We start from the raw sequence: 27,968 nt of genomic DNA on the forward strand, positions 1-27,968 counted from the left end.
GACTGAAATAACAAGTTCATGACTTCTGAGAAGGTGAAGATCGCTTAGATACACTGCAACAACAGACAGCTCCTGTGGCCTCCTTACTTCTTATCTTTCACAGTATGAAGAACAAATGACTGGGTCAGTGAAGGCTGTGTAGGACTTGCTGACAGATGGTCTAGGTCCACAGATGGTTTAGGCCAGTGCCACAGTCTTGTCTCCTGCATCTGTCCTTGACTACACTTCCCAAATCCAACACTGCCCTTTCCTGTACCAGCTATGGAATAGCTCAGCCCAGACAAGGATCTGCTCTTAAAATGTTTTTGGTTTTAAGTCATGGTTTTGTATTTGGTGATTGTGTGAGCACTTGTGCTGGTGTAGGAACAGAGCAATATGAGGACACGAACAGTGGTCAGAGAAGGGTGGAGGACATTTATTTTAAGGTCAGTGCTAGCTGTTTCTGGCTTAAACTGATTGTGGGACTATGGCATAGAGGGACCGTGTGGTAGGCAGGGAAGGAGATAAAGCATGTCTGGTGGGTTAAAATAGTGCAGGTGTTACAGCTAACGTAACAGGTCCTGTGCTTGGAGATGGTTCATATCTTCCCCATGCCTTTAGCTCCTCTATCAACAAAAGTGCAGATAACTTCCTCAAGGGGCTTCTGCAGGGTTTGATTCAGCAAATCCCACTGGAGAGGAGGTTTATAGAGATAGGCAGTGTTTGCAGATTGTAACCAGGTGCCTGTACTGACCAAGAAAATTTGCAGCATTTACATGTGCCTGGGAGTGGCAAGTTTCTCTGGCTTGTTGCAGACCTTTTTTGAGAAAGGGAGATGCCAGCTTTGTAATGCTGGGATTGTGCTGCACAGTCTTGCCTGCAGCCTTCAGTGATGAGAAACAGGGCTAAGGCAGTGTGTGTTCTGAGGGACAGTGCTTGCAGGGGAGGAAGGGCCACCTTGTTCTCAGTGATATTTGCTGGTTTCACGTTTGTCCCCATTTAAGTGGCAGTGTCAACTTTCATTGAGACTCTACCCTTAAGTAGATTGTATCAGGTAGCACCTGCACCTGCATGATAAGGGCGATGGCGCAAAGCAATTGATCTAGCAGCCTCTCAGTTGGGAGAACAAGAGCAGAATGTTGTTTGAAAGGTCTTTAGCAATGAAATTTGCTACTGGTTGCTTTTTTTTGTTATATACCCCTAAGCCCTGTGTAGTCTTCAGAGCATCTGTGAGGGGGGGGACAAGCCATAGTAGCAGTAGAGAAAATTTGTTAATGCTAAGGCATATGAAGAGGTAGTGTTTTATTGTATTCTAAGCTAAGACTATTGTAACCTGAATGAAATTGCAGAGAGGACTGGAAAAGGGGTCTACCTGCTTCGTGCTTGCTTCCTTGTAGCTCTGCTGAGCAGACATCTTGATTGCTTATGGTTTTCTCCACCAAAAGTTCACATGTGCAAGAATTTTGTTTAAATCGATTTATGATAAAGAGAGGGCAAGGAAAGAGATCATTAGGTCCCCTCGAATATGCTAGATTTAGAGGAAAAGCTGAGGTCTTGATCTTACAAGAAGAATAATGTGTCACTTTGTTTCCATATATTTTCGACGTACTCGTCCATGACATGTCTTAAGCCACGTGGAATTTTACCATTTCAATATATTCTCAGATCAAAACCTGCTCTTGAACATGATCTTGACTGCCACAGAACCACAGAGTCATTTAGGCTGGAAAAGACCCTTCCCTGAGCAGCCTGTTCCAATGCCTGACAATTATTTTGGCCAAGAAAGTTTTCCTGATGTGAAATATAAACTTCCCATAGCACAAAATGTCCATGTCCATTTCCTGGTCCTGTCCCTTTTTAATTGGGGAAAAAAGAGACCAACCCCATAGAGTAGTGTACTCATGGAGGATTCTTTTTGTCTTCTTTCATTTACCAGTCATTTAACAGAGGCATTCTTACCTTCCCTTGGTAAGTGACTATACTGAAAGAATGAAATTATGTTACTTTGCAAAAACTGTAACTGGAGTGAGATCTATTTTTGTGTCTGCATCTCTTTTGTTCTGGAGATGTTCCCATCTTCCAGTGCCATGCATGTGTAGTGGAAGAGATGTCAAATGCCATAGTATCTGGTGTGCTTTTATTTGTGGCTGTTTTTTGGTTCTACATTTTAGCTCCTTTTCTTTAATGTTCTGTTTCTTGTAAGAACATGAGCTCAAGTCATAGCTCAGTCTCACAACACCTTGTTACCATTATTTTAGAATAGTCCTGAGATGGCCTTTCCTCAGAATTATTTTAGTGTTTTCCCCTACAGGTTGTTAACCTAACAGCACTTGACAACTCTTACTCTAATGGCATTCTCTCAGCAAGTTCTGAGCGTGCACAGGAACAGTGGGCAAGAAGCAAACATACAAAAGTCTTTTCAAGAGGAGATGGGACGATGAGATGAAAGATGTGGATCATCCTGCATAGGACATCTTCCTGGGGTTCTGGTGGACTCCCCATGCCTTACCATGTTTCTCAGGCAAACCTCTCTGGGCCCCAGTTTAGTAGCAATAGTGAGCAGTTGGTCATCACTTTCAGCCTTTCGACATACCAAAGCCTGTGGTGCTTCTGAGTCAGCTTCCTCTCCTCCTCTCCTGTTCTCACCTGATTTAAGTGAAAAAAAAAAGATAGAGGAACAGAGAAATTTCTTCTGAAAAAATGGAAAGCATGAGAATAAACCTACCAGGGATTGCTTTGACCAAAGCCAGAACAGAGGCAAAAAGAAGAGAAACTGCTACTTTTTCTAGGAAATCAAAAGACATTCATCAAAAGGCAGTCTTGTGTATCCACCTGGCAGGAACACACGAATTTATTTTTGTCCTGGGAAGCTGTTTTTGGATCTTTGAAACGTTACCCTTGTTATGGCAAGTCTGAGGAGTTTGCTGAGTATCAGACTGCTGAGGAATTTGCTTTGTTACATTTTTGTCTCCTTCCCTCTGCTCCTCCCCAGGGAAGACCTCTTTTCAAGCTCCTGCCCCCTCCCAAAATACCACAGTAACCCACCAACTTTGCCAGAAAATGCTTCGCACATTAGCAGGTTTAAGTGTCATAGCTGTGATCACTCGGAAGGCCTCAGAGCTGCATAGATTTCATTCCAGTATCCTTTCCAGCTGGTGGCTTTTTGACAGCACTCAGTGGGCAGAGTTACAAACCCATGAAGCCCATCGTACAGATGAAATATGAGTTGCTGCACTGCACAGAGAGGGTAGTTGTATACGTGTGGATGTGGCAGAGGGAGGAGACTTATGAGATCAGCTGGATGTCTGTAGTGAGAGAAGTGTGAAATGATAAGGGTACGTTTTCTGTCACACAGCATCCACGTAAAGATGGTTGTTATTATTGAAGTTATCTGTTCTAGAGTCAGTGAAAAGGGCCAGCACTGCCCCATACAGCATTTCTGGAAATAAGCTGTGTTTCTATACTATTGTTTTGGCTGTCTTCGATGATTCTTATCTCCAACTTACTTCTGTAATTGCCTGTGTGCCAGATTCTACTCACAAATTCAGGAGCACCATGTCAGGACCAATCAGTGGAATTATGCTGCTTCCTCCCCCACTTTTTAACCTGGTACAACTGAGAGCACTTCATGGTCACTGTCTGTATTAACACCTCTTCACAAGAGCAGAGAGGCCCCCATGCTGCTGAAGGCAGCCAGACAGCTGCTTATCTCTCTTGCAGATGTTCCTAGTTTTTTGTCTGCTCTGTGTGATGAGGCCTAATGGAGCACAAGAATTTATCATATCCTTTCTGTTCCCCTCCCTGCTGGTTTAGGACAGCCAAAAATGAGAGGGGACTAGGGACCCATTAGCAAAGTGAGTAGGGGAATGCTTAATAATCTCCTGTTTTTTTGAGTATGGGATCTGGCTTTCTGGATGTGGCTGCAGGAAGGGCTGTGAGTGGGGATATATGCAGAGACAATATAGGCATCTATTTTCTTTTCCTAAAATTATGATATTGTAGGCTTTTGGTGTGCAAAAGCTGTTTTTAGGCTACCTGCTGGGTTGAGTCAGAGCCCTGCCCTTGCTTTCCTCTTGCAAGACCTTGCAGCAGGCTAGCTCCGGTGCTGCTATGAAACTGGAGAGGCAGAGTGGTGATGGTCATATAGCTGATGGGCAGTAATTCACTTCAGAGCCACTGTCTCTGAAGTTATTTTCAACCTGGGAGCTCCTCTCTTGAGCAGGGCAAATCGAGCTTTTGTCTCCATGCAAAACAATCTCTTCCAGTTCCATTTGTGTTTTGAGTTGAATTCTTTGCCTCACAAAGATGAGATTCTCCTGATAATTACCTGCACTTGGCAGTGCCACACGGTTCCTGCTATGTTCAGTGCTTCCCTCTGGGCCCACATGAACTTAGCAAGAGCTGTGAGTTCACTCACAGAAGTTAAATGCCACCAACTGGGAGATCAGAGATATCCTGCTTTGTGTAAAGTTGGGGCTCCTGGATTCTTTTTCAACTGTGAATATTAGATGAGGTCTGAATTTCATTAGGGAACAGAGCTCTGAGTGCTGACCTGTACTGTAACCCATCACTACTGGGCTTTAAATGCCTTTAATAACTCTCCACATTGGCATTTCCTAGCTACTGAGCATAACCAGCTTGTAGCTCCGGGGAAGCATGTCTGACCACACTGTGCAGGGAAGTTTCTCTAGGAACACACAGGTTTGGATGCAGCTGTACACAAGTGACATGGCAAGATCCCACAAGTGCTGATCATTGTCTGAAAGGAGTTTTTTAGAATCTTTGTTCATAGCTTGGAGACACAGTGTGCTGGAGTGGTTGGACATTCTCTCCGGAATAGCAGGACTCAATTAGCTGTGTCTACAGGGGGAGCAGGGTCCACCTAGAATGAGTAAAGAAAGTGGTGCTTACGTGAATCGGCTTTTCTGCATGCATGTTCCACTTTGTGGGCTGTATAATACATTGCTTGCACCAGGTTGTCACAGTTGCCTACTCTAAAAATAGTCAAGGAAGATCATGCAGGTTTTGCAGAACTGCTAGGCTACTCCACTCTTTTGTTGCTACAAGAGTGAGGTGTCTAATTCCTTGTACTGTCCCTTAAAAACAAACAGAAGAACCAACCCCCACAGCTCCAAGTCTTTCTTCCAGTGTTTCCCCAATATTGCATAACACAGTGAATTCAAGAGGTGTGTTTTAAAACAGGTGTAGAGTTGTGCCTCACTGCTTCCTGTGTTTCAGTACCTGCTATCTGATTGGAATGAGAGTGCAGATATTGAGTGCCCTGTGTCTTGGTAACACTGATTATGCATTCACTGAATCACCAGCCCCTTGCCTTTCTTTGTCCAGAACTGAAGTGCATCTCCATCCACCTTCCCCCTCTCCCACTGCTTAATACGCATGGTGCAGTCATCCACTGGGATCAGCTTCTGCTGGTGCCAAACCCATCATGCTGCTGAAGAAGGATGTTACAGCGCTGGAACCAATTGCAACATAAAGAAGCCAAGAAATGCATGAAAAGGGGAATTGTGTTCAAATCATCACATCAAATAAAAGAAAATCCCAAATAAATGTGAAGAGAACATGAAATTTCTTCTTTGATGTTCTATGCTGGGAAGGTTTCAATCTCTCTTTAAAGCTCCTCCTCCACCCTCTTGCTTCTTATGGGATTGTATCCAATATTCCAATGTTCATGTAATGCCTTGACTTTGCAATCATTCTTCTTGGGATAATTATAGGTTAGCATAATGTACCTATTGTTCTGTTCCACAAAGCAGCACTGTCATACGGACGGCAGGGATGGGATGGGGGGAGATCTCTGTGTGTTCTCCTGCATCCACACTGTGTCTTTAATTAGTGTTCTTCCTTGTCTTTCCTTTTTTTTTTTCCTTTGCCCTCGTATGCTGAATGCTGAACATTTCTCCTCAGACTGTTGGTTGCTTTTACCAGTCACACTGGTGCCCTGTTTTTCAGTTTTGGCTGAGTTTATTCCCGTCATAGCAGGTTTGCCTTTCAGATGGAAATAACACGGAACCCAAGTAATGAGCTATTGGTATTTACAGAGGAAGCAGATAAATGATCCTTTCCCAAACCTTCTTAGTTGAATCTCTTGTATTACCTTCCATGACTTTTTCCTGAACTCAGAAAGAAGAAGAAACCTCCCCTGTGCCCAGGGGCTCCACTCTGCTTTTGGGCCCTGTTTCACAAGGCACCACATAGGCATGTACTGACACAATCTCCGACTTGGAGTCCTCACACGTTGTTTGGTAACATTTGTCTTGCCCTCCAGGTGCAGGTGTGGGAGACTGCTGTTGAGTGTTGTAGAGTGGTTTTGGTGCTGGGGCTTTCCTTGTGTTCACAAGACAAGCTGCTGAGTGTGTTACTAGGGGCTTGAGCAGCATTAAGGAAATGCTAAAGAGCCCAGTTCAATCTCTTGTATTGTACACAGGAGATGAATGTTGGTTCCTAATTGACAGGGAAGGTATGTAATCAGTTGCTCACTTTCTATTGTTGCCACCTTCAAGATAAATAATATTCAGGGCTGGTGCTGTGTTTTAGCTAGTACGGCTGTGTAAGCAAATAGGTTCGTCTTGATTAGCTGCTGTTTATTTCAGTGGAAACTTGTTTCTGCCTTTGAGTCAAACAAGTGGTCTGGAGAAATGGTTCCTGGCTGGAAAGGAAAACCGTAGTGGGGTGCTTTTTCATTTTTCAGGACTTAACACAACTTACTCCTCTCTGAATATGGATTTACCAGAATGATGAAATGGGAAACCTCTAAACTTCTGCATTGTTAAAAACCTTGTTATGGAGGAAATGATTGATTTTTGTAGAACCTGGATTAAAACCCCTCTGCTAGCAATGAGTGTGCCTCAAATGCATGCAACTTCTCCACTACATAAGTGGACAGTTCAGAAGTCAGAACTCTGTCTTCTGCAGTCCCTGGGCTTCCTCTTGTTTCTGGTGCGCTAAGCCAAAAGAAAGTCTCTGCTTGAGTGTCTTTTAAAATGCCTTCCATGAATTTTGGAAAGATAGGAGTGTTCATCCAACACTGTCATTGTAGGTTGTTCTGGGACTGACTTCTAGTGGGAGGATATAAAATCGTTAGTGTCTCTGTCATCTGAAATGTGTAGTGTCCATCTGTGGGGAGTGGGGGAAAAGGGCACTTGCTGGATGGAAGTGGACTTCTTTTTCTGCCCTCAGAATGTGATCTTTTTAAACCAAAATTTATTCTCTTTCATAATGATCATTTGTAGAATTGTGTCTCCAAAACAAAAGAACCAACACAGATGCACAATTTGGCAAGCTGCAAATATTAAACAGCCAACCTCTTTCTCCCTGGTGTAATTCCATGGATTTCAAGGGAATTACACCAGTGGCAGTGAACTGGTCTAAAATGCCTTTGGCTAAAATGTATTGGATTATATCTGGTGTTCTGAGTAACACTGAGGTTTGATGTTCTAGAAATGGATGAAATGTTGTGTTTGGTGTAGCGTGCTGAGACACACCCATGTGTGAGCACACCCACGTATGCCCATTGATCCCTTTCTGGGGACGTTCCCAGCACTGAGATGTGCTTGCCAGGTGTGTTTGCAAGCCACCTCTGGCTCTGTTGTCTATGTGATAGAGAAGCACAGGGATGCTCCTCACAATTGCTGCTTGCCTTGTGCTTGTTCATTGTTTCTCCTTTGTATCATGAGGTGGAAAGCACAGGTTCATCCCAGTCAAATCCTGTAAATGATTGCCCCTCTTGGACAAGACCCAGAATAATTCCTCCTGCTGGCTTAAGCCTATTTGCATACCACAGGTCATTACAGGTTGACGCTCACCTTTGCATTTATCTCCATGTGTCACAGCAGAGATATCAGTTCGTTTTTCTTTCTTTCTTTCTTTTTTTTTCCACCTTCAATATTTCTTTTATTTTCTAGGTTATCTTTTTTGAAGAAATAAGAAAGCCAAAGGAGTGATCCCCATGGGTCCTGACATCTGCTGCAGTCATTCTTACTGACTCAAAGGAGACCTAGGGAAGGAGAGGGAACAGTCTGGCTGCAGTCTCTTATTGTTTCTTTTTTGTGGGCCCCCACCCTGCACCCTCCTGGGCCTGCAATCCACTAACTAGCTCCTCCTGACTCCAGCTGTCATTTTTCCTTTTTATCTACTCCTCTCTCAAAGAACCAAATGTCATCTCTTGTTGTTCCTTTAGCTGGGGTCAGAGACTCCTTTATGTGCTTTACGCTGATCAAGGATTTTTAACTGGGAATGAGAGTGGTAATCAACTGCATGGTTGGGGAAGGGGAGAGATTAAATCTGAGAATTGCCAGTGATTGCCCCACGTGAAAAACAGCAGCTAGCAAAACACATGCTATCATTATGCTCTTATGATTATTTTATTCCCTTAGTGACAGTAAAATGCTATCTGTAGCAAAGAGGTAGGACAAAGTCCATCCTTGTTCAGTGTAAGGATTGGATTTTTAGTGGGGTGGAATTGGGAAAATCTATATTTACAGTGAGGTGTGACTCATTTTCAGACCCTCTCCCTGGGAGATTTCAAGAAAGGAAGAAGGTGAATCAAAGATTTCTTTGTGTTCTATATTGAGGACCCTTTTTTGAACCAAAAAGGGCAGCCATTTTTATTCCACTCTTGACTGGGGAAGTCACTGGAGGGTGTAGTAGGTTGTGACTTCTGCTGTGTCCTGACACTTTCACTTTACCAGCCAGTTTTGGGAGATGCTGGCTGAATAAAACTGGGGACACAAAGGGTTCTTATTGCTTCCTCAATCACTACTTGTGGTTTAAGACAGAATCAAGCTCTGGGGACCACAACTGATTTCAAACTGTTAAGTTTCATAGTCAAACCTGGGCAGGCAAACAGTCAAACAATAAGGCTAAATTATGAGAATTACCTTTGGATTGATTAATTCCTTTAATTTTGGTAGCCTGAACTGTCTCCTTCGATGTGGTCCCTTGAAAGTCTTGTCAGTCCCTCTAAAATGTCTTCTGTTGTCACACAGTTATAGGAATGACAGTACAAAGTGTCCTCATTCTTCTTTTGCACTGATGGAAGTCAAAAGTACTCTGAAGTGGGCAGGAACTGAATCATCCTTTTTTCAGTAAAGCATTTTCTCCACAAGAGCAAACCAGACTGCATTTAGAGCTTGTTTAATTAAGGGAGACCTGGTTGGTAGAGAGAGAGCGAGCGAGTGAGCTTTCAGTGAACTCTGATTGCCAGCCTTTGCTAAGATGTGTGTTAGGGAGTTACACATTAGTATTACTCTATGTTTGTTCTCTAGATATTTGACAATGATTTTGTTAATGCTTTCAAACCTGCTACTTTCTGAGCAATTCCAGTTCTTAGAAGCTAAGACTGCATGAAAATTTCAGTTTCATAGCTGAAATTTTTGAGTCTGCTGGCTGTAGAAATATTTACATCAAATATTATCTACCAGTTTTGAAATAGGATTCAAATAATGATTTTTAAAAATTTTTGAGTGGTTCCAGTTGGAAACGCTGTAAGCACCAGAGGCAGGTGGTAGCTGGAATACAGAAAGAAAAATGGGAATGTCAGGATAAAAGAGGACTTATTTACTGTAAGTCCACGTTTAAGCCTTTTGATCTGAAAGTTCTGTGATTCTGTGAACTTGGACTCCATCCCTTTCTTGCCTGTTTTTCTAGTTAAAATTGGAGATTTAACTGAATCTCAATTTAAAGATGGAGCCTACTTGTAAAGTTTCAGTCAAATACTACACTGTGAAGCTCTTGAATCTGGGAAGATGTGGAGTTATTCCTGACCTGAATTTTCCTGATGCTCTCTGCCATGATGTTTCAGCTCTAACATTTGGACTGGGCCCTTACATACAGTTTTGAGTTCCTACCATCCCTTATATGCATTGTATATAAAAAAAAGATAGATAATAGGAGTCCATAGTCCTAGAGAAGATTGTCAACTGTCATCTTGATCTCCTCCTTTGACTTTTTCTGTAGTGTGGGATATGGATCACCTCCTGGGGCCACCTAAGCACATTCATCCCATGAATCTCTTGGAATAGTGCATGTTCTAGAACACAGTGATGCCCTTTTTCTGGGGCAGATTACATTACTTGAGAGCCTTGTTCTTTTTTATTGTAGGTGTCAATGTTTTTCAGAATGCTGAGAACACTGCCCAGTGTTTTGTGGTCTTGTGTGCCAAATACTATTTTCTGAGTTTGCTGGAGACTGGGCTCCATCTTTCAGTTTGTAATTTCCAGTCCTTTGCAGTTCAAAGACATTTAGTCCCCGCTGTGTACTGTTCCATTTACTGCTCCCTTTTCACTCTTTTTTGGCTATCTTTCCTTATTCAAATTTGTCATTCCCAGTGGTATTGCTGTTTTGTTCAGTGGTAGCCATGATTAACAGTTTTCCCAATGGGTTGATTTGGGTATTTGGATTGACACCTGTCTTTTCAACCCATCAGCCTTTGAACAAATCCCTCAGTACACAGGCAAATACCAACACCGAAGATGTGGCCTCAACTAAGTATACAATCACATGGGAAAGGACATTTCTGAAGTTCAGATTCAGGCCTTGAATCCTGACTGAAGCTGGAGTGTAATTTGTCATAATTTACCTGTCAGTGGAATATGAATGTTTTAGATTTTTTTTTTCCTGTACTCAAAGATATTGACAGTTGCAATCGCATGAAAAGATATAACTACAGTAGCCAGTTTAGTCCTCCAGTTACTATAGAACAAACAACACTGAACAAAACAAATCATTCCAGCAATCAAGTACTAGATTTTTACTGCCATTTTGGGCAGGCTAATGACTCTCTAAAAAGTGGGTATTGCTAGAACTTAATCCTTTTCTTTCTTCAGAACCATGTGTTCTGGGATGCTTCTCTGGTGTTCTATCAAAACTTTCTCTTCTATGTAGGTAGAATGAACAGAAAACAGACAAGCAAACAAACCTAAGCAAAAGCATGCAGCAGAAGGAGTCTGAGAAGTATCAGATGCTGGATATTAAAAACAATCTCAAAACCGCGTCAGCCTACAGTAAATTATAAACATACCTGCTATCACCTCAAATCCTCTAGGAATTTTTGCCACAGATGCTTGCCAGATGCTGCAGCAATTTCCAGCTGTTTCTACACTGTGAGATGCACCAGGCAAAACTGAGAAACCTCAGCAGCTGCTGGAAAAAGTTATGAAGGATCTACTTAGATGAAATTCTGTCTCTATTTCCACTAAGGTGATGCTGACTGAAGACGCAGATGACCACTTTCTATTAGCTGGCATAATACTGAAGGTTCACTTTCTTTTAGCATGCTCTGCATTTGTATTTCCTCTCCTTCCTTTAGTCTTTTGGTTTCCTAGACCAAAAGGAGTATAAGAAAGAGCTCCATGGAGTTATAATTGGTATGAGTCTATCACTTTCCTGTAATTGAACTTTTTGACAAGAAGTCACCTGGAAAGCAGGACATCCCCCAGCTCTTCATTGCCACTGCAACAAGAAAGACCTGGAAGGGATTGTATCTAAATACATAAAATGCCAGATAAACAGCAGGCATTCTTTGCATTTAAAAAACAAACTTGAGCTTCTGCACGTCTTCCAAATGAAAAGGTTGAAAGTCATTCATGGCAGCCTTATAAACAAGAATCAATGTGACAGTGATTCATGCAATCTCTCTGTGTATAGGTAACGCTATAGAATGGACGGGGAGGAAGCAACATAATCACCAGGGTGTGGTAACCTGATGTTGTGCTGTGATATGCTGTCTTCGATGCTTTGTCATCATTGTTGCATATTGATGGTAAACTGAGCAGATGCCTTAGTGCAGTGTCAGATCGTCACATCATGATTACCTTGTAGAACTTTTCAATTGTGTTTTCTTTTCTCTTCCTGACTACTAGTGAAAAGGGTTGCTTCTCATCTCTTCATCTTTCTGCCTCTCTCTTTGACTACATCAAAGAGTAAAGAACAATCTCTAGCGCTTTGAAATATTGGCTAAGTCTTCTTTGTTGAGCAAAGAGAGGCTCTGAGTAAGCCTGCAGATTCCTCCTGAACCCACATGCCATGTTTTGAAGAACTCAAGTTGAACATTGCTGAGGCATGTAATACATCTGATTATTTTCTTACCTATGTTTCATTGAGTGACACGGTGCTGACTTCTAGTCTTTCTCTTTATGCTGAGGAAGATTCAGTGCATAGAATTTTAATGTATGTTAAATAAAACCTCCAAGAAAGAATACCCAAAGGCCTTTCCTCTCATAACTTTCACCAAAGATGATGCCATTTTTTAGTACTCAGTGTATATGACTTACAGTTCTCTCTGGGGAGAAGAGGAGAGAGTGAACGTTTGGAGAGAAAGGAGATAGTACTTTTGTTGTACATGTGATTGAGCCAATAATGTTGCTATCAAATAGAAATGGTTCATAAGCTTACCACCACGGAGAACTACCCATATGGGCCATTTACCCTGCCTGCTTTGTGCTTGGTAGCAACTGCACCAAGATGATTGACCTGTGTATGATGACTTCTGTACCGTGCTTACGTTGTGACAGTTTTGTAGGTTCTTCCATTTTCTTCCCAACTCCTGCCCATGGAGGGACTCTTCCCTTCCCCCTTCCATTGCCTTGGAGCTGTTTTGCATCTCCTGATGAATGTCAAGTGCTTTGGGCCTGCAGCCCTAGTGGGTGGGGGCTACGACTTGGATCTACCCCTGAGACAGAGTGGAGCCAGCAAAGACGGGTTGTGTTAAATTGTGTGGTGACAAGCCTTTTTTTCCCCTCCCTTTTTGTTCCCAGAGGATAGCTGGGTAAGTTTGTTGTGCCAAATGCTTGGAATGTGGTTTTTCTCCTCTTCCTCCCCCTTCAAAACAGAAAGAGAAAAGTTTATGCTGTGAATTGTGTTAATTGGAGAACATAAATCCAAGCTGTAGTGCAGCATTGCTGGGCCTAGGCACCTATTGAAGTTTAATGAGGAAAGAGCAGTTTTATTTAGCCCTCCCCTCTTATGCTCTCCCCGCATCCAACTCTTTCTTATGGTACAGTCCTGTCCAGATAGGAGTATGGGAATGCCAGGGAGAGTGTGTGTGTGTTGATCCAAAGTTCTCACGGGTCTGAACACAGTATGTGACTTTCTTAAAATAATGCAGCCAGAGTGAGGCATGGACATTCTCAGTGGCCAAAGATAGTTGTGTAGCCAGGGCAGTAAAAAGAGAAACAGGAATTTCTCTGGGTACCTGTCTGAAGTGGTTGCAAGCCCATATCTACCTGCACTGATGACAGAGTCCTGTGTAGGATGTTGTGTTAGTTTTTACTCCTTGTCAGGCCTGATACTTTCTTAGAACTTTGTGATGAAGTATTTCCTTATGATCACTGACTGGATGTTTTTAATGCCAGGCTGGATGTGGCTCTGGGCCTCCTGATCTAGTTGGGGGTGTCCTTGCCCATGGCAGGGGAGTTGAGACTAGATGATCCTTGGGGTCCCTTCCAATCCTGACAATTCTGTGAATTATGACCAGAATAAAAACATGAGTCTTCCCAGTCCTAGCCATGGCACTGGGAATAAATTCATGCTTATATGATCGTGCAGGATGTAATGGAGTCCCCTACACACAAAGCCAGCCTGGGAGGACCTTGATCAATGGGAGTATGATTACACTGAGTGTAATAACGTGCACTTCAGCAGAGATGGACAAGTTCACCTGAAATGGCTCTGGAGTGAATGCCAAGAGCAAAAGCTTCTTTTTGTCACTGATGTTTCAAGAAGAAAAGCAATTCATATAGTGGAAGAAAGGTAGATTGGGAAGGTAACAGGAAGAGGGCTTAAACAGAGGGCCCTGCAAGACCCAAAATTAATTAAAACCAATACTGACTGGCTCTGATGTCTGGTGCAATAAAATAATAAAACTCACTCTCAGGTAAAAATGCCTCTTATGGTGATGCGAGACCAGTTTTCATCCTTCAGTTCTGAGTATTTATTACAGGAGGTATTTTAACCCACTGGCAGTATTTTACTGGTTTTGCTCACAAGCTCATCAATATTTGTGTGGCATTAAGCGTTAAAACACCTATTTTTATCAACTTTCCCAGTGCTTGCTGATGCAGCATTGGAAGTTTGAGAAGAGCAGCTCACTTTAACTCTGAGAGATGAGATGAAAGGTTAGAGGGGATGGATGGTGATTGCATGAGCAATGCAGGTCAGGTTACTGGTGGATTCCTCTTGCAAGATAAGTGAGAGCCCTCTGAAAGGTAATTATTGGAAAGCATAAATTCCTGAGATAACCTGTCCAAGAAGAAATACTGACAGGAGCAGAGGCCATGTGTTAAAGGCTAGCCATTTCTCCAGGGCAATGTGCTAACCTTTCTCTCTTGCTTCTTTCTGTAACCTCTCCTTGCTCTGTCAGTGGACTCCCTCAGTTTTCTTCTTTTGGTTACTTTTCAGTCTTTTCCTGGTCCTGTTTGTAGACCACGGTGATGTTTATCTCCATGCTGTATTAATTGGGGTGCCAACAAGTGGAGGTTTAGTATGCAGCTCCATGCCCAAATTCTTGTTTAGTCATTTTCTTTACTTGTCATTGTCATTTTCACTTCAGTGTTCAGGTAGCCTTTACAGCATGTCTGTTAAAAAACAAAGTTTGCTCCTGTAGTTCTTTAACTGATTTTTGTACAGAAGAGCTTCAACTCTCTTTCAAAGATGACATGGAGTCAGTTTTGCCACTCAGTGAAGAAATGCTGGATTGCAGCTTTGAAAAGAAGTCTTGAAGAGTGAGAAAACAAATTTCAGAAGAAAAGACGTAGAAAAACTTGGAAACAAGTGTCTTATTCTGTGGCTTTCTTATGCAAACTCTCTCTCAAACTCTGTGTCTCATCTGTAATGTAGAGATGATGATACCTACCCAGCTCCTATTTCCACTGGTTGATTGATCCATGACAGTCTCCTGATCCCTAGATACACTTTTGTGACCTACAGCTTTACTGCTGTGTGTTACATCCCAGAAAGAAAATGGAATATGTTAGTTTTGGCTAGGTCCAGCTGGGAAAACATGATAAACTGACCTGAACAGGCTTGCCCACGTGTACGTGCTTCTAAGGCCTTATTCTAAAAGTGCACTGAAGCATGTGCTGACTGTTCAAGGCTATGCTTAGTTTTGAATTGGAGGGGACTTGCACACTCAAATGAGGTGCTTTGAACTGGGACCTGATACTTGATTGCAAGCAGGGGTTCATCAGAAGTCTTTGAAGACCTCAGGGAGCACATAGGGCTAAAGGTGGATCTAAGCAGAAGAGAGGGTCGTTTTTTGTGCAGCAGTGATAATCACAGCACTACACTTGTGCAAGCTTTGCTAATTGCTAAGTGATTTACAAGGCTTTTCTGTTTGCTTTGATGGTTCTACAATAATAACCACCTCAGTCTGATACTTGAGTTATGGCAGTGCTGAGAACAGGAGGCAAGTCGAAGAAAAGCACATACAAGGGAAACTGGTGAATAAGGGAATCACCATCAGATATTTGAGTTTCTGGAAGCCACTTGTGGCAAGTGCTTTTTCATGTCTTTATTTATGAGTTCCACTTTGGTGCTGCATAAAGACCTACAGAAACGAGGCCACAGGTGTTTGAAACATTACTGCTCAGAGTTAAAGCAATGTATGCATTTGCAGTCACAGTTTTCTCTGCTCTCGTGGGATGTGCTCCACGTGCAGATGATCCTATGCGTGGACCCTTGAGGTAGTTCAATATGCTCTCAATACAGGGTGTTCTTTATGCTGAGGGAACTGAGATGATGTGTTGGACAACACAGTGCATCTATTTCACCTGTTTTAACTTGTCCTTTTTTGAGGAGTAATGATGATACATCCACAGGGGATTGTCCACTTGTGGGTAGAAGTGGGGGAAGGAGGTGAGAAAAGGAAATCTAGTGCACGGTCTTTTTGGGAATTCCCCTGTGTAGCATGAGTCAAGTATATCCTTGCTGTGTGTCTGCTGAGGTCAGCATGTAACACATGTAACACAGTGATTGTTCCTGTGTATTCAAGAGAAATAATAACTCAAAGAAATATAACCTTAATTATCTAGGCTTAAGAGGACTTTGTAGAGAACAGAAAATATGATTTCCCATTGTAAGTGCTTTGTGTGGTTAATAATTGTTGGCTGGGTAAAGTAGATTTTGTGTTCTCTTACATGTGTATTCTATTTGCCACAGGTATTGTGACTGAGGAACTGAAAGTGCTACCCATTGAAGATTAGTAACTTTATCTTTAAAGTGTTACCTGTAGCTGATTTTTTTTTTTCCAAGGCTATCCTCAGAGACAAAGTAAACTCTAGTAATTGTGTGGTTTAATTCCAGTTCTATATAAATGTCCTCTTTGCTGCTTGTGCAGCCATTTTCACCTGTGCAAAATGGATTGTTTCCTCTACTAGTTTGTGTTTTCTTAGCAGGAGATACAAGGTTCCTACAAAGGAGACAAGTCAGCAGAAAGATGGGAGCTCACTAACTCTTTCTAGTCAAAGGATAGGAAGTACCTAAAATATTAATGTAATCATAGTTCTGTGGGGTGGAGAAACTTCCCTGCTCTTTAGGAACATTTCTACTGCTCCTCTACTTGCATGTTTGTTTCATTCTGTTCTGAATTCTGCCATCTGGATTGAATGGCACCGTGTATTTGTCTACTAAATAACTGCACAAGGTGCAGGGGAAATCCCAGCCTGGGAACTTCCTACAAGGGTAACATAGGTCATTCAGACCAGGACTATGCTGTGTAAAACTTGGACAGTTGCTAAAACCATGCAAAACCCTCATGCTCTTTCCTGCCATCTCACTGTCTTTTGAGATCTGATGGAGATATGTTGCTTCATGAAAGATGAGATATGTAGAGACACATGAAAAGGAATGCTCTTGTCAGTTTAGCTGATGCCATTTGAGCTGATGATGTAACTGTGGTGGTAAGGAAAATCTCCATCCGTGTGTATATGCTGCATCTCCCAAGGGGGCTGTGTTCACTGAGTGACATAGCTGTCACAACTGATGCGTGGACAGACTTTTACCACTGCAAACAAACAAGTGTGCTGCTTGAAGACTAACCCAAGCTGTGGTTATACTGCTGGAGACTACCTCTGGTGGCAGAGGGAATTTTGTGAGCTCTTCCTCCAGGCAATGTCAGCCTGGATCAAATGTTAGCCAGATCAAATGGCCTCGCCTGAAGGAAATCAGGGAGCACTCACAAGTATTGTGACTTGCAGGAGGTGCATGAGTAGTAAGCTGTAGGAGACAAGCAGTGAAAAGCAGCAGGGTAGGAGGAAACAGGTGATATTTTTAGCCAGCAGAGCTAGAGCTTGGAGAGGATGTCTGTTTATGATCTGAGCATCTTGTAGTGTAGACAGTGCATACAATTATTAGCAGGGTAAGTGCAGGTTGTTACCCGCGTTCTGCAGGAGAACCGCTAAGGCTTCAAAGGAAGTTGCGGCAGAGTCATTTGTAGACCTCTGCTTTGCTGGCTTCCCAAGGCCAGCTCAGGAGATAAATTACAGTTTTTACTAATCTGCCTTTCTCTGTAAGAATGCAAAAGATAGCTCCACTGTGGGACCTCAAGACTGAGTGAGTTGAATGCATAGACTTCTTCTTTGGCTACATCTGACCCCTAAGGCTATGATTCCGCTAAGCCAGACAGACTTCTGATGACCCCAAGGCCCAGCAGCTTGAGATACTTCTTTTAAATTATATATTAAAAAGTCTCTTCAATGTTGTGAAGTCCAATCTAATATTGTTGCTGAAGTTTTCATTAGTTCATTCCTTTAGTAATTGGAAAGAATTTTTGACCTTTTAGGGGAGGTTAGGACCAAGCTGAATTCTGACTGCTGTCTTCAGGTACAAAAGAGGTCTAGGTTATTACCTTTCACACCCGTTGTTCATTTAATTGGATGTTGCTGCATCTCTTTTAAACAGGAACCCTGGCCTGAGAAAGCGTAGATCCTCTGGGATATCCCCAAGGAGTCTGCCTCTGAGATTAAGCTAATTGGTCACTGTGCTGAGCCTAATAGGGACTGTACACAATGTCTGTCTATGGAAACACCTTAGGTAGCCTACTGTCTGGCATGGAAGCTGCTGCTGTTAGCTCTCCGTGGAAATGGTAGAAAAGTAAGAGAGGTGAACAGATTATCACAAGCACCATGGCATAATTGGTCTCAGTCCAGTGTATTTGAGTGGGGCTAAGAAACTATTTTTCTGAAATAGCTCATCTAAGCACACATCAACTTGTATCATATACAATTAGCTGTTGTATCTCTCCAGTAACTCTACATGCTAACTGCTGAGTAAGGTGTGTGTAGTGATCCCACTTTTTAGGCTTTGAGAGCTGGGACTGTTGTTGCAGGCCTTGTCTGAGGCCTTGCATAGCTGCAGGAAGAGGAACAACTCCAGCTCTGGTCCTTCCTGCACAAAGATGGCAGCAGCTCTTGACCCAGAAAGTGAGATCTGGTTTGGATGCTGCTAGCAGTGAAATGCTCTGAGGTACCGTGCTCTCCTTGACAGTATTAATTTGTGTTGTTGCTTCTTTAAGTGGAAATGCTGTCAGAGGTCTCTTAGTTCCTCAATACTTGTGAGAATGGAGCTTACCAAATCAATTTCCCCATGTTGTAAACCGTGCCTACCTTTTGTAAATTTTCCTCAGAGACAGACGTGTTACATGAGATGGTACCTGTAGCATCTCATTGGATGTTTCCAGAGTAGTGAGTTTAGCTCAGTCTCTGAGGTTGGGTTCTTTCCTATGGTTCATGGATTGGTGGAGTGGTTTGCACTCCCCCTCCATGAGCAGGGACACTAGACCATCACACCATGATTCAAGCAGTGAGAAGCCTGTCAATTCTGGCTACAGGTAGACAGTAGGAATTTCCAACCCACCAGGGAAAGCCTGCTGTTAAATGCCTGGCAAAAGGGAATTCTTTTGCCCTTTTACACATATGCTGGGTGCTTAGAGGAGGATACTGAACAATCTCCTGTAGCTTTTTTATTGATCTAGGATTCAACCTAGACTTGTAGATTAGGTCATCTCCTTGACTGCTGTAGGGTCTGGGCTGTGCTAGTGCTGGCTCAGGAACCTGTCATCATCTCTCTGATGGCTCCTCATCTCTTGCACCACATGGAGTCTATGCACCTGGCACAGTACTTTTGAACAAGTGCTTGAAATCTTGTCTATTATTTTGACCTACCTGTACAAGTCCTTCCAATAAAAGACATTAACTCTGCTTGCAAGGCTTTCCTTTCACTTATCCTTCAATCACTGCTGCTCCAGCAACACTGGCTCCGCTGTATACTGCTTTGTGGTCTGATTTGTGTACTCTGTCTACTACTGAAACAGTAATTTTCTTTCTCTGACTTCCATGCTAGGGAAAGTTTTACAGGCCTGTTTTTGTCCATCAGGTGAAATTATTCAATATATAGAGAAAGGAAATAGATGCCCCAATGGCTTTGACTCTTAGAAAGCCTAGGATAGACATGTGTTTGTGGATCTTTACAAAGCTGCCAAGTTTATGTTAAAAAACTGAAAGCCCAGAGAGCTTGAGTCATTTTGTAGTCCATCTGGAAATCCTGTTTTGCCTTTGCTCACGTTCACACCCCTTACATCATTAGAAGATGTCATGCAGGGACAGACACAACTGACCCTTATGAGAAAACTGAATCTGCACATTCCTACGGTTTCTGGCTTGCCCCTCAGTTTGTGATAGGATTTTGAGCAATCTGTTACACCTCACCTAACATCAGGAAAGCTATTCTGTGTTTCTCTTGAGTCTCAATTTCCTACATCTGCAGCTGTGAAGGGTGTGTGATGGTAATATTTAGGAGCTGCTTATAGACTAGAAGTTCCAGAGTATGCAGCCAAAGGAGTGGCCCAACTGGTCTTTCATTGTTGAATGCTTGATAGTGGTCTGATACTCTTGTCTATGTTGTGTTTTCTTGTGCTTGGATCTTTTGATGAATGTTTTGTTAGCAGTTTGCAATGTAATGTGAGGAAGAGCAGAATGGAATACTTCAGCTTTTCTGGAAAGATGCTTTGGAGCCTAAGTTCTAGGGTCTGCTGTCCAAAGGTGGTGCAGGAATCTGGTTATGCTGGTCTCTTTTAAGAACGTCTGGCTGTATCTGCTTATCTGGGTGAAAAAAGGAGAAGCAGCTGTTAAAGTGATCTGAATGTAGCCCACTGTTGTTGTGAAAGCCAGTGGTGTTGCAGAGATTACAGACTGGGGACTATTCATCTCTTTGACTTGCTTTGCTATAGTGTAGGTACCACAGTTTTCCAACCATCTCTGTCTTTGCTGCTTATGTAATCTAAGGTAGAAGGTCAAACTAGGCCAGCCCAGATGTAAAAACCACAGATGAGTACAGCCAGACCACTGCTTAAAAGGAGAATTATGCTGACTGGATAAAGAGAGAGGAAACCCTTTTGATGATTGTGACACACTTGATGATGGTCCACATCAGCACCGTTGCTTTCAACACTGGGAGATTTGGGAGAGGGCTGTCTGCATGATGAGGGGGGAAAGACACATGAAGCTGCCTGTCATCAAGGTAATGGCTGGCATTGCTACTGATTAACTTCTTCATATTCCCTGGAGGTTTTGCATAGATACTAACTAGAAGTGGTGGAAGAATTGAGCCCTGTGGCATTCTCCATGTCAAGGCTCATGGAGAGGAGGAGCAGCTGCCTGTCAGGGGCTCCTGGGGTATGATGGAAAGGAGCAAGTGTAGCCAGTTTACTGCAGTTCTCTCAGCAATTGCCAAGACATGCAATTGGTCAAGCTCTTGGTCTGCAGTGTCACAGGCATCTGACAGCTCAGGTATCACCTGCATGGTTTCCTAGTTTCTGTCCATCTTTGTGAGAAGGTCCAAGGCTCCACTGGTGCATCTTTTCCAGACTCGTTCACGAATGTCTCTGAAAGAAGAGCACAGAATATTTTCTGAAGTTACGTTGCATTGTTTGTTTCCCACCACTTCTCAGATCTTGTCTATTTTGAAACTGGATGTCAGTGCTGCTGAAGTACAATTTCTGGCTTCAGATGCCTTTTTCAGGTGCCCTCTGCATTCCTCACCCTATCAAATTATCTAAAATCATTGAATTGTTTTGGTTGGAAGAGATCTTTAAGATTATTAGGCCCAACCATTAACACAGCACTGCCAAGTTACACGTCTTCTAAATACCTCCAGAGAGGCTGATTCTACCACTTCCCTGGATAGCCTGTTCCAGGGCTTTGCAACCCTTATGGTATTTTTTTTTTTTCCCCTATATCCAACCTAAATCTCCCCAGGTGTGACTTGAGGCCCCTTCTCCTTATCCTATCACTGACTATTGGAATATATGACTTATATCAAAGTAATGGGTAAGATTAGAGGATAAAACTGTAGTAAATGAAACCTCCATGGTCTTAAGGAGGAGCAGGTCCCATATTTTTTATCATGGCTGGGGACAGCTGCAAACTTCAGAAGGAAAAGTCTGTTGCTTTCTGTTACATGATTAGTCATCTCTTTCAGTGTTATCTGCTTTTTACTTGCCTACTCATGTAGTGAGCATGGTCTTGAAGGGGAATGTCTAGAAAGGAGCCTGGCCTAGGGAACTGGAGACAATTTGGATTCGTATTGGAAGGATCTGGTGGAAATATAAAAGCTTAACTTAAAGAGGACTGGCTCTTAGTTATAGAAATTTTCCAGGGGTGATGTGGGCCTCAATCGTGGTTGAGGCTGGCTGGTTGTATGCCTTCAGTGAATACTCTGCACTGTGTTCTGCCCATTTAGTACCTTTTTGAAGAGTGTAGCACACTGGAATATCTGGGACTTTGCAGGATGGGCTGGGAACTAGTAGTAGAGAGCTGCTCTGCTGCTTCCAGGGTCCATCAGGATTCCTCTTTAGCAGAGAAACCGATGTCCTGAAGCATTGGAATGAAGCCAGGCCCCTGGTCCTTGTTGCTAATTTACAGGCTCATAGTCCAGGTCAGTTCTTGTATTTTATTTCCCCATTTGACGCATGCCTAGACAGAGGAGTCATGGTACTAGGTACTGCACAGAAAAGGAGTGAGCTGAAGTCTGCTCAGGAATCTTATGGCCTAGTTAAAGCAGGCTGGCAAAGGCCGAGAGAGGGAAGTGTTGTTCTTTTCTGACTGTGTTATTAGCTGACCCGGTTCCATGATAGAAAACTTCAGTTTCTTAACACTTAAAAGGACAGTGACTTCATGAAAGTCAGAGGGTCCAATGTGCATGCTGTCATGTCAGTGACAACCTGCAAGGCTGCAGGGAGTTGCACCAGCCTCATGTTGCTGTCCCAGGGTCTATGGAGCTGGAGCTGCTTTTCATCTCCCCATTCACACTGAGCTTCTGCTGCTCTGAGGCTAGTGTTTGGTTTCCATCCCACCCTTTTTCACCAAAAAAAGAGCTTCTAACTCCTACTAGACATATCACTCCTATGCAGTCTTGCAGAAGACTGTAACAGCGTATGTTTTTATTTTCCAAGCCAAGGAGCTTTTCATTAATTGGCCAGAACCAGGTTACTTTAGTGTCTTCAGGCTGGAATGTAAATGTAAATCCTGCTTGTATGCCAGCAGTGTCACCAGCCTGCCTGTCCCAGGCTTCTGGAGTTTCACCTGTAGCCCTGTACCGAGGGGCTGTGTGCTTTTCCCAGCATGCTGACAACTTTACTCTGTATTTTCAGTTGTGCTGCTTTCAGTATGATTTGCCTTCCTTGGCCAGTGGTTGTGCCTGTCTGCTCTTTGATTGTTTCTTTTTCCCAGCATCTATGGAGTCTGTGCATATGCTGATGATTTTGTGTCTTTAATATCTATCTAGACAAGTCTGCGTGACCTTTTGCTCCCATGTCCAAAGAGAAGAATCGACCCTTGCAGTCAGTCACAGCACAGCACTGACTCATACATACTTTTCATAAAAATAATGCAGAAATTCCCCATAGCTTTTACAGATTCATTTTTTCAGGAGATGAAGTGTAAGTCTTACATAGCAACCCAGCCTGGAAAAACTGTGAAGCATGTAACATCAGATAATTAATCTTTCTGACATATGATACACTTTGTGCTATTAAGATTGTCCTTTTTTTCCCCCTCCTCTTCTCCTCTTGTATCTCACTTGCTCAAACTCAGCCGATGTCTTTGAGCTTCCCTTGAGCTCCTGTGCTCTCCAGTCTTATTACTGCCCTTGACTGTTCTCCAGCTCCTTTGTAAACCTCCTGGGAGGTGGCTGTTGTTGGTCCCGCCTCTGGGACTCCACAGTGAAGAGCACACTACTTTCCTTACCCCCCCCAAATCTAACAATACATTCTGGTTTTCCTGTAGGAGATAAAATATGCTGTGTTTAGATATATAGCACTGGAAACAAATAGAGCTTGAAGTTTCATAATAAAAACTAACTGAAACTTGGAACAAGTCAGTCACTCCAGTGAAGACTAATAATAAAACAACTAACCACTTAAAAGTACTTGCAGAAAAGCTATTTTACACTGAGATGTGACTGTCATAAGGAAATACTCATTCTTTATTTTCCTGTAAGTGATTATTTGTCACTTATTTAAAAATTCCACTGACAATTGAAGTCGAGGAATGTCCTCAAGGTCCCAATATTGTAATACCTTTCCACTGAATACTTGAGCATCGGGATTTTTGACCATGCTTGCTGTAGTGGTGCCAAAGGAAGCTTCAAGTACGGAGGTCACTAAATGCTTCTCCTAAATTAATAGCTTTTCTTTAAAGCAAAAAGATGCCTATTTACAATCTTTAAAACAAATTTAATGAGCCAGCTTGACTACAAGGCTGTGTCAAGGGTGAATTTGACCTATTGCACTTTGTAGCTTCTCTACCATTAGAATCTAAAAAATTTTCTCCCTCTTAGAAAAAAAATCTAAAAATTAATCTTAATTTCTACTTGACAGTATCATTTAAAGCCAAATATTTAATTTTCTAAGATGTATAGTTATTTTCAGTCTTAAAAGAAGGTGGAAACTGAGGTAATCTCCAGCCAGATTCTATACCCAGGATGCTGGGACACATTGTTTTTGTTAATTCAGGTGCTTTGTGGTGTGTGTATGCTAATGACTGGAGTAGTTTTTAGCATAAAGAAAATATGTGCAGTGGTGGCAGTTTGTTGTCACACAGCTGTGCTCTTCCTTCCAGTAAACTCCTTGGACTTAGTGAGCCTCCCTGGCTTAATATGGGGGGAATCTGACATAGCTCTGTGGAAGCTCAAGTGTTTGTGGAAAGAGCTTGTAATCTTTGATCAGCTGGAGTCTCCTTGTTACTGACTTTGATTACACAAGTGTACAACTTTAATTACAGCTTTTAATAAGCTTTCATTTCTTCCTAGGCACATTCTTTGTACAGCAGTGCTGCTTATCTATTCCTTTCTCCTCTGCTCCCCTTCCCTCCTCCCCTGCCTTTTTATGGAACAAGGGGTTTGAGGTCATTGCAGGGATTCAGTGTCCAGAGGGATCCCATTATAGAGGCTCTGCCCATGGGTCTGTTTTCCACTTGCTGTGCAGTCCAGAGAGCTGTCTCCTTCAGCTGCCCTGCAATGATCTGTGCTCTGGCTGCTGACCAGGAACTCATGGTCAGTGGCATGGAAATCAGGGCTGTGATACACCCTATTCACATAGCTGTTTACATGCATGGAACTGCTGAACAACCCTTAGAAAGTCTCTGTAGATAGAGGATGTGCTGACTCCTCTGGGCAATTCCTGCCTGTGGAGAGCTGCTATCTTCTCTCCCTTCTGGGACACTCTGAAATGCAGCAGCTGAAGTCAGGCTGTCAAGAGGCCAGCTGGAAGTTGATGGGCTCCAGCATCCAGCCACAGTGCTTGTTCCACATCCGGGGATATATCCTGGATACCCTCTGCACACTAGAAAGATGACCTGGTGAAGCTTTGTGAAAGAGTTATGGACTTGTAATTGTAAATGATTGAGATATGGCTTAAAACAAGTGCAAGAAAATGCTGATTTTTTTCACAAGAATTATGTTTCATCTGTGGAACTCATCACCCCAGAATATTTTAGGTATGAAAAAGATATCTCTGTTGAAGACTTGGTTAGATAAAGTCATGGAAAAAAGGATTTATCAAGGTCTATTAAACATAGTATCCCCAACATTGGATAGCCTGAGACTTGGGGAAGTTAAGTTCTGGTCATCTCAAGTGAGAAGGAGGAACTAAAGATGCTGCCTCTTGTATTTAGCTTGCTCTTGTATTCTTCACTAAGCCTCTCCTCTGCTGTTGTCTGCTTTCACTGGGGGCACATTGGGGCTGTACATTGTAGGGCAAAAGAGTATGGCTCTTGTGGAAGCCATAAGGTGCAACCGGGAAGCCACTTGAAAGATTCAGACACAAGTAACAAAACAGGGCAAGCTGCATGGATTTGACATTCAAAAGTGTGCGAATAGAATGTACTTCCAAAATGCCAGTTGTGTGTATGGAAGAGGGTAGCAGGGAAAACAACTAACAGGAGCGGAAAGCGAGCCTCTCCCTTTGGCTCCCTTGCTGTGCATGCGCAGTAATGAATATCAGAAAGCAAGTGATGCTATGTATCACTCTATTCCTCTTTTCTGACGAACTTACTCCTGATGGGTAGCTTTTTCTAGCTATTCATGTCATGACTGAATTTCACCTTGACAGTAGATCAAGAATGAGGTTCAGCAGTGTGGCCCACCTACTTCACAATGTTCCAGTGTGACAGCTGCTTTGTGTCCTCAGGGTAGCTTTACTTTGATGCTTTTCCCTGTTTAGAAAAACTTGGAGGAAGGATTTTGGTAATCTCTAGCTGGCAGAGTTTTTAAGCCTTTCCCAAGGGAAGATGAGACTTCTACAGAGTTTATGAACAAATAGTTATTTATGAAGTAAGTGTCGTTGTCATTAGAACTCTTCCTCCTACTGGGCTCCAGAGGAGAGCAGCATTTGCCATGCTGGATCTTACTGGTTGCTGTTGTAGTGTGCTACTGTTGGTACCTGAGGCTTGACTGTGGAAAACTCTGGAAGGGTTGTGGCAAAATATCTAGTCTGACCAGTGCAGATGTGGCCCCAGTGATTCAGGGGTGTGTTTTTTTAATGCATCAGAAGTACATGGTGTGAGGACTATGTTCTTTCTTCTTATGGGTTTTCTGACACCAGAAATGCTGGAATGAAGTTCTTCTAAACTTGGCTGCCTTTCTGGTTTCTCAAAATATATTGCAGGAGTTGCTGTAACAAAGAATTGAGATGACTGATTTGCTCAACTGGCTGGACAAACTGAGGGAAGAGAAGGAAGAGGATGAGTTCACCATGATGTATATGTTGCCTGACCCAGGGTCATGGGCTGGAGTGGCTGCATTATTTCCTCATTCAGTAGCTATACCACTACCGAAAAGATCTGTGTCCAGTTCCTGAGAGTCTGATCTTACAGTGACACTTTTGACATGATATACTTCAGCAGTATCTTCTATCAACAAGCTTTCCCTTGTTCAGGGAAAATTTTTTGGCTTGTCCATTTGTAAACCAACCTTATGTCCTTTTTTTCCTGGTCTTGTCTAAGGGAGCTGTGCAACCTTTCTTACTCTCTTCCCTGTCTCTCTTGGCAGACTTGGGGACCAGTTCTACAAAGAAGCAATTGAGCATTGTCGCAGCTACAACTCTCGTCTGTGTGCTGAGCGAAGCGTTCGCCTTCCCTTCCTGGATTCACAAACTGGGGTAGCTCAAAACAACTGCTACATCTGGATGGAGAAGAGGCACAGAGGACCAGGTTGGTAGCATTGTGGCTCTGTATGCATGTGCACGTATGGAGGGCTGGCCACTGAGCTCTCATGGGGTTTAATTAATAGGAGTGCAAACCTGCTACAGGCCACACGAAGGGAAGCTGCCTAAACCTCTGTGCCTGCAGGGGATTTCCTTTGGTAACTGCAGAGAGCTCATCCTAATTATTCTCTCTCTGCCCAAAGAAGTGCCTGACATGGTAGTTTCTAAGACTGCATCATTGTAGCTTTTTTAATGCTATTGATCCCAGTCTGTGGCAGAAGACACAATGCTCTGCACTAATCAAGACTGGAATTACGTTCAGGGTGGAGAGCTGGAAGTAGGAGTTTCTCAGAAAATAAGGATTTGTATTGGGAAGAATAGAAAATTGAGATAAAATATAAGAGCTCAGTGGAGGTCAGGAAAAAGAGCGGTGCTGTTTTTGTAAACTTTGGTCAGTCTTTCCTTTGTTAGAGTAAATCAATCTGAAATCCTTGTTTGAAAGGCAAAGGAGAGTCACCCATTCAAAGACTTGAGATATTACACAGGAGTCCTCCTGAATGGCTCATTATCTGACCTACCATTAGCACAGGGAACACATTTGTTGACAGCACTGGACTATTTATTTATTTAATTAATTATTTTCCCCAGTGCAGACCAGAGAATTTGGGCAGGGAGAGTGCTGGAATGCACAGGTACTGAAAGCATGACATGCACATGCGTGGATATACACACAGCTGTTCCTGTAAAGCATACTGGAAAATGCCCCAAAGCTCCAGGTCCAGAATTTGGGATGCACACGCCATCTTACCTTTGCTACTGGCCAGTTTGCTGGAGATGGTGTGGAAGGAACACAGAGGATGCTTCCCTTCCCTCTTGTTTCTAAGAAAACATTTGCCACTTCTGAAGAGTGTTTAGCTGAAATTTTCCCTCTCCCTTTCATAGAATACACTGAGGGAAGAGTCCTTGCACTACTCCTGTCCCTAGTACTGCAGGACAATAATATCAGAAAACTCCTCCTATAATAAAATGTAGCTACTTCTGCTGCAGGAGGCAACAGGTGTTTTACCAGTGTTAAAAATATCCTGAGAATGCTTCAGCTGCCAAAAACTGCTGCGGTAATCTGGAACTGCTGAATGTGGTTTACAAGTTGGAAGTTGTCTGAGGTTCTGGGCTTCATGTCCACAGCTGGATTTTTGTTTCAGTCGAAAATTTCCTGTTCCTAAGAGACTATGCCGTGGCAAAACCAGATTCTGTCTTTCTGTCTGTCTGTCTTTCTGTC

The 27,968-nt window shown here is 42.8% G+C and overlaps 1 protein-coding gene across 10 annotated transcripts in view; it reads left to right on the forward strand.

Moving 5' to 3' along the window:
* DPF3 (double PHD fingers 3) overlaps window positions 1-27,968 on the forward strand; it is a 188,840-nt gene that overhangs the window by 69,865 nt on the left and 91,007 nt on the right. For all 10 annotated transcript variants that reach the window (XR_010303034.1, XR_010303031.1, XM_064147092.1 and 7 more), the window contains one exon: window positions 26,536-26,696. Coding sequence is in view for 8 of the 10 variants with exons in the window: in XM_064147092.1 (XP_064003162.1) it covers window positions 26,536-26,696 (161 nt within the window). In the remaining 2 variants the exon portion in view is untranslated. The remainder of the gene's footprint in view (window positions 1-26,535; window positions 26,697-27,968) is intronic.

The sequence above is a fragment of the Pogoniulus pusillus genome, chromosome 1 (genome assembly GCF_015220805.1).
Source record: "Pogoniulus pusillus isolate bPogPus1 chromosome 1, bPogPus1.pri, whole genome shotgun sequence".
NCBI lineage: Eukaryota > Metazoa > Chordata > Aves > Piciformes > Lybiidae > Pogoniulus > Pogoniulus pusillus.